We start from the raw sequence: 7,330 nt of genomic DNA, 5'->3' as shown, positions 1-7,330 counted from the left end.
ATCTGGCATCTTAGAGCCATATGACATTTTCCCTGTGCATCACTGAAGTCACATACTAGAAAAGCATTACGCACCAGCCTTGAAGTGGTTCAGTGCTGGTTGAGGAGACCTTCGGATCAGGACTCCCTTTATACACTGCCTGATGGCACAGAGCAGACAGCACTTGTGCAAAGGAAATGGCCAGGTTGAGGACTGACCGGCATGACTGCAGCCGGAGACATCTTGGGTGTTAATATTTCCGTCTTAATAACATGCTTGCACAAACCACACAATGACCTTTATTCTGAGTTTAGAAAGGTTAAATTTATTGTAGAATTATTATCCAGAAAACATATGTATTCTCGTATGGGAGGCAAATAAACTTGGTGGCCAGACCAAAGACTGTGAGTCAAAAGCTAGTCTGCCAGGAGGCTCGGGAGCTGGCCAGAAAGGACATGGAGAGAGTGCACTGGAGATTCTGTTGGTAGATAGCCACCATTTATGAACTTTGGCAAAAAGGGCAAAAATGGAGGCTGTCCGGTGACCTGGGTGCCAGGTGAGAACTAGTCAGCTTTATGCAGGCCTCCGGCACTGCTTCCATGAGTAGTTCTGAGACATGCTGACTAGGTAACCGTATGGCTACTCTAATTTACACCTTGAGGAGATCAACAAACTAGATCATTCTGCTGGACAGTCCCGAGTTGGAACCCATGGTGTTCCCTCCTTGTCCTCTTCACGGACACTCTTTCCTTCTTCTGTCTTTGTCTCTACTCAAGGGTTGGAGGCTTTCTGGGAGTGGAGCTGTCTGCATGCTGGTCAATCGTTTCACTGTCCCTCTCAAGCTCCGATGCTGGCAGGAACAAGCTTCTGATGCCCGTAGGGTTGTTCCTTAGCAGGCGGCCCAGCTCCTTCTCATAGCATCCCACGGCTTGCCGCACATCCCCCTTCAGCTTGTGAACTACTCCTTGATGGTACCAAGCATTTGGTGCATTTCGTGAAAGTTGACTTTCAGCTACATTTTGTGGTTGGCATTTCATCTTTTCCTTCTCTGCTGGTTTTTTGCTTATCTGCAAACCCTCCAAAGGATGTTGGGCAGCACCATCTTCAGACTGCATGTGATCTTCCCGGACGTTGCCGTAGTGCTGAGGGAGCGGCTGCTTCTCGGCATCCTTACTCCAGGCTATCTGGCAACATTCTTCTGCTGCTTTGTCGGGGCCTCTTTGTGCCAGCAGCTCCACGAGATTGGTGTAGACATATGGATTATGAATGCCCGTTTCAAGAGCTTTCTTCAGATAGTCTATAGCACGTTCCCTTAGTTCTTCGATCTTTTCTCGCTTCTCACCAGTGACACTTTCTTCTGCATTCTGCAACTTCTTGATTTTTTCCTTGTAGCAGTATCCGATTTGGTAATGGAGGTAACTGTTATTTGGTACGTGTTCCAGCGCCCTCAGAAACAGTTCGAGAGCTTTGTCTAGATCACCCTTGCTTCTGTAAAATTTGCCTGCACTCCGAAGAACATCTGTTTGGTGGGGAGCTTTCTCCATGGCTTCTTCGGTCAGTAGCTCCCCTTCAGGTTCCCTGCCCAACTTCTGCAGTTTCAGGGCCAAGAGAACTTTCACATACTGGTTGTCAGGGTTCAGCTCAATGGCCTGCCTCAACGTATCGACAGGGAAGTGCTTCTGTGGTTTTTCCTCCAGACGGTACTTGGCAATTGCCAGTCCAGAGGAAAACTCAGGGTCATCCGGTCTCTCTTCCAGGGCTTTCTCAAAGCAGACCTTTGCCCTTTCATTGCGCATGCCTCCACACTTTAACCACGTCCACCCTTCCTCGCCGTCAAGCTCAGGACACTCAAGACTGTAAGGATTGGAAAACTTCTCACAGATCTCTTTCACTCTATCTATACACGCTTGCGCTTCTGAGAACCTGCCCATGTGATAGTAGACCCAGGCATAGTTTCCCCAGGTGACCAGACTTCTGATTTCTGCTTCCTCTGTGTGCACTTGCTGAATTAGCTCTTCGGCTTGTTGTAAGCATTCTAAGGCTGCCTCATTCTGACCGTCCAGGTGTTTTACATAGGCCAGCAGATTGTACATAGTGGCTTTGAACTCGGTGTTTAAAAACTCAATTTGGTTGCACACTCGCTCTTCGAGATCACGTAGGTCACTCTCTTCAATTAGTAAGTTCCATGTGAAGTGGCATTTCAGCTGCAGAAGGATTTTCCTCAGGGAATCCTCGGGGATCTCACTGTAGAGAAAACAAAGAGGGTTACTCTCGTGTGCACTGCCAAGCACTCCACCCTTCAGTCATGGTAGGCAGAAGAGGAGGTACTTTCCTTGCACTTTCCAGGCTTATCTTTATGTAGCCTTGGTCTAAGGAGGAGCCCACAAATCATACCCCCTCCACCGTTGCAGCAGCTCTGCACCCACTGTCTTCTTGTTGATTCAGACTTTGTGGAAACAGAAAGCCTCATCTTTCAGCAGGTGGATTCAGGCTGCTGACCTTGGAGTTAGTAACTCAACCTGTAGCCCATTATGCCACCAGGAAAACTTCCATGAACGTTTTGAATCCCCATTGTATAAAAAATGGGGAAGGATGAATGAGAGGAGGGTGGAAACGGCTCTCTTTGGCTATGTCTCAATTCTCACCCACTCTGGGTCGGTATATGTAGCCACTACTGAGCGCCATCTCAAGGAGCTCTGGTGGCATAGTGACTGCACATTGGGCTGTTAATTGCAAAATCTACAGTTGAAAGCCACCAACTCTTTCAAAGATCAGGCCTTCTGATCCCACAGAGCTTTACAGCATCGGAAGACCCACAGGACAATCTTGTAGGGTTGCTATGAGCCAGTAGTGACTGGATGGCTGTAAATTTGGTTTTGGGAGCTTGAAAAACTTCTCTGTACCATGTTCTTTGTTAGAGACACTAAGAAAAAGAAAATATATCCCAGCATTCCCTGCCCCAGTCAGTAGCTCCTCGTCTCATTGGAAGGAGCTATGAAAATGCAGGTATGTCTGCCAGTGTACATGTGATTTTATCCTTTTCCTTCATCTTTGTCACCACCTCCCTGAAATCACACAGAGATCGCTGAAGGCTTGGCTTGAGTCTGACAGAAGCCGCTTCCCACCATATAGGAGAGAGAGGTAGGTAGATAGGTAGTGTGATAGATTTATTGTGCCAACCTGGCCAATAGACACATGTGGGATTAATAAGGTTGCAGCTTAATTGAAGGACAAAGAGATAAATGGCTCAGTGAGCCTCACCCAGGCATCTCTTGCTCTTTGATGATCGGACCAGCGTGCGGCTGTCATAGCTAGTTCTCTGCCTCAACTTGTGAGCTACACTACCTGTGGAATACCCAGCCCATGGACCATGTTGCTATAGTTTGAGGTTCCTTCAAGACCTGCTTCACCACCCTGCTGGTGTGTACATCACTAGAACTGGAGACTGTCAGACCCTGTCATCTGGCTGAGTATGGGTGACCTGGCCTGCTGTTTGCTGCCTATGGCTGGACTGCCTATATTGATCTGCAGAAGACTCAGCTGTCTGCTTCCTTCACTTGTACCCAACAGCCCTCATGAGTTGAAGGACTGCCTGAGCCCTCTGTACTGCTCTGTGGACTAATGAGCTGTTTATTTCATTGTGAGATATATATATATATATAAATCATAAGTGTCCTAATTTTGTTTCTCTAGAGAACCCTGGATAACATACCCAGAGAGAATGAATTTACTTTAAGAACACAGAAAAAACCCCAAATCTGTGTCTTTTTTGAAAAATTAAATTATTTTATTGAGGCTTGTACAACTCTTATCATAATCCACACATACATCCATTGTGTCAAGCACTTTTGTACATTTGTTTCTCTCATCATTCTCAAAATATTTGCTTTCTACTTGAGACCCTGGTATTTGCTCCTCATTTTCCCCCTTCCTCTCTGCTCCCCCCTCCCCCATAAACCCTTGATAATTTATAAATTATTATTAATTTGTCATATCTTACACCATCTGACATCTCCCTTCACCCACTTCTCCACTGTCCATCCCCCAGGGAGGAGGTTATATGTGTGTCTTATAGTTAGTTAGAAGATAATCAAGAGAAGTCATTTGCTGTATTTAACTATAGAAGTCATTTCAAGTCTGAAAGTGTGTTCTTACATCACAAGTTCGGCAGTTCCAACCTGTCAACTGCACTGCCGGCGAAAAATGAGGCTGTCTGCTCCCTTAAAGTTTTGCAGTCTACTCTAAGGAGCAGCTCCATGTAGCGTTTGATCTCCAGGCATCAAGACTATCAGTAGCTGATAGGGGACCCATCTTTTTCTCTCGGCTTTCCCTCTCTCAAGGCTCTCTCTGATGATAGTCCTCTAGCAGGTTAATAAATATTTGTTAAAAAATCAAGATGCTTTACCTAAAACAAAATAAAATGCACCCATTTTAAACGTCCAGTTTGCTGAATTTTGACACATGTGAATAACAGTGAGACCATTATCACTCTCCCCTAGACGACTTCCCTGATCCTGAGAGATTCCCCGGGTGGCCTGATGGTTACTGGTCACCTCATAACTGTCCATAGGCAGCCATTCATCTGGTCCCCCACTCGAAGTTAGAGCTTTGACTGATATCTAGTTTTGAGGAGAAATTACTTCCAGCTGCTTAATAACTCTCACAATAGCAGTCACAATAAACGCTGAGCTCTGCTTTTTGTTTGCTATAAGAAATGCAAAGTACCCAACTGTGAGAACCTTTTCTACCACTTCCCACCTTAAAATGATCAAGTAGTTCAGGGCAAAAATGCCCTCCGTTTGGGTAGCATTTGCGGTATCGATCCTGTCTTTAACACAACAATTTTCAGCTGAAAAGAAACACTCTTTTTACCATGAGAAGGAAAAAAGCCTGTGACTTATTCCTTTCAGGGGCATAACAAGAACAGCAAGAACAACAAGAACAACAAGAACAACAAGAACAGGCGGAATCCTCAGGAAGGGTAATCCCCTTAGGTTCAACTTGAAATGAGCAAACTGGGCAAGTGGCTCTAACCACACCTGTCAACCCTCTCCCCTGTCAGGAAGGCTGGAGATGGGGCAAGGAGACAAGGGGAAGCAATCCCCAGCATCAAGGGAGGGTGGTGAAGGGCAGAAAAGTCACGCTTCATAAGCAGTGACTCTCAAAGGGGATGGGATTCCTTGTACCACGGGGGAGGGGGGAGGGGGAGGGGAGGCCATCAAGGGTGTGGGTTGAGATGAGCCAGAAGAGCCCAGCGTAGGTTGGAGCAACCTGACACAGCGCGAACTTTGGGTGTGTGCACCACATCTTTCTGAAGGAGCTTTGCAAACGGAAGTGCAACAGGGAAAAGCCAGCCAAGAGCAGAAGCTCTGCCATGGGCAGCAAGAAAATCCTGAATGTCCATCGAGGTTAACTGAGATGCTTGCCTGCACCTTTGGGTTGGGCGTCTCCCTTAAATAAGCCCCTCCCTCCATTCTAAACATCTTCCTATGTCTTGCCTGAATACTTTGTGGCCAGAGTGGCAACTGCGGGAGGAGGGACAGAAGTTTAAGGAACCTGAAGTCACACACCTGGAAGAGCAACAGGAAAAACCAACCAACCAAACAAACAAACAAAAAACCCCAAACGGATAAATGCAAATGTATTCCCAAACGGATAAATGCAAATGTATTCCATAAACCAAAGGGTGATTCAGGGATTTATTTGCTCACGGAGAAGCTCAGATCACAGGATGCATTCCAGAGCAAGAGAAGATATTCATTCTTATTTCACTTACCTCATGATGGCAATCAGCTTCTGGGCTGTTCTGAAGAGCTGTGGTCCAGCAGGCAGGTTCCTTCTCCAGCACCCTCCCTGCACTGCCTAGACCCGGTGCTGAAGCGCTCTCTTTAAAGGAGCAAACGGGCTGGGAATAAACACATCAGCTGGTGCGGACTTCCTGTTCCTGCTTGATTGCCCAAGAGAAAAAGGAAGGGACAGTGGAAAGTGAAACTGATTTCAAATCTGATGAAAACATCCAGAAGGTTCTTTGTTGAGGAAAAGAAAACTTTGAAATGAGAATGAAAAGTCTGCTTAAAATGAAAAGCAAAGAAGTTGGTTATTTGCCAAAGAGCAGCTTGCAATGCGGGGGGGGGGGGGGGGGGGGCACCCAGGGAGTCCAGATGTTCTTGACACAGTGCTGAGGAGGCTGGGCGTTCACAAGGGACCAGGAGAAGCACAGCAGAGGGGTCCAGCCCACCGACTGGTGGCTGCGATGCGCAGAGCTTAGAGAGGAATCCGATTCACTTCTAGAAAAGCCTAGGGTTGTGTATGGACCTAGGCACAGGTTAGGGAAAAATAAAGGGTTTTTTGTTTTGTTTCTTTTGAGGGGGAGTAAACGGGGTATGTTCTAATAATCAGCTGACTTCTGAAACCAGACTTAACACCCGCACTACTTGAGTTGTGCGCCTTTTATATTCGCCATTTCTAACCACAGGTTCGTCTTAGAACATTTGAGCAAGCCGAACAGGGGTGCAGCCGCATTTCTGCAGAGCTGCTTGTGTGTAGGTCAAAAGTACAAAGGAAATGTTTCAGAAGCATCAGGCTGATTTTTTGGTAGAAGCTACACTTTATGGTTGAAAAGATTTTGAAAGGCAACATGAAGAAGCCCTGGTGGCAGCATGGGGTACACATTGCGCTGCTAACTGCAAGGTCAGCAGTTTGAACCCACCAGACAGTCCATGGGAGAAAGATGAGGCTTCCTGTTCCTGTAAATATTTAGAAGTCTCTGAAACCCAAAAGGGCAGTCCTGCTCTGTTCCATGGGATTGCTATGAGTCAGGACTGACTTGCTGGCAGTGGAAAAAGCAAACTGAGGAGCTCTAGTGGTACAGTAGATTATGCATTGAGCTGCTAGCTAACCATAAGGTCAAGGGTTCAAATCCACCAGCCACTCCAAGTGAGAAAGATGCCCCTGTCTCTTCCCATAAAGGATTAAAGTCCCAGAAACCCAGAGGAACAGTTTCTATAGGATCATAATGAGTTGTGAGCGACTCAGTGACAGGGAGAGGTTTGTTGTTGTTGTGTTAAAGGTCTAAACTTTAGTTAGAAGTCTCAGCCCTGTCAAGAGTCATCTTTTGGAATGCCCTTCTACAGGATTGAGACCCGCAATGCCTCCAGACACAGCACATTTCCCCCAAAAGTAGGATTCGGAAACGACAGTTGGAGAGGATGTTAAAGCCGTCCCAGGAATCTGATTGCAAATCTAGGATGGGCTAGGGAACAGCATTTAAAATAGCATCAAGGTGATTGATCTAAGAGTTTCTGGGAAGATATTATATGAAAGACATCCAGAAATATTTTGTAGAGTAGTG

The 7,330-nt window shown here is 46.4% G+C and overlaps 1 protein-coding gene across 1 annotated transcript; it reads right to left on the bottom strand.

Moving 5' to 3' along the window:
• Positions 1 to 277: 277 nt before the first annotated feature.
• Positions 278 to 5,918, bottom strand: IFIT3 (interferon induced protein with tetratricopeptide repeats 3). The gene is made up of 2 exons (XM_075534157.1): positions 5,756 to 5,918; positions 278 to 2,223 (listed from the first exon to the last, which is right to left on the bottom strand). Exons 1-2 carry the CDS (start codon positions 5,758 to 5,760, stop codon positions 747 to 749), a joined length of 1,482 nt encoding a protein of 493 aa, XP_075390272.1. The 5' UTR covers positions 5,761 to 5,918; the 3' UTR covers positions 278 to 746.
• Between the last annotated feature and the right edge of the window lie 1,412 nt (positions 5,919 to 7,330).

The sequence above is a fragment of the Tenrec ecaudatus genome, chromosome 16, assembly GCF_050624435.1.
Source record: "Tenrec ecaudatus isolate mTenEca1 chromosome 16, mTenEca1.hap1, whole genome shotgun sequence".
NCBI lineage: Eukaryota > Metazoa > Chordata > Mammalia > Afrosoricida > Tenrecidae > Tenrec > Tenrec ecaudatus.
The sequence above is the reverse complement of the archived record's forward strand: the minus strand, read 5'-3'. Positions and strand labels throughout refer to the sequence as shown.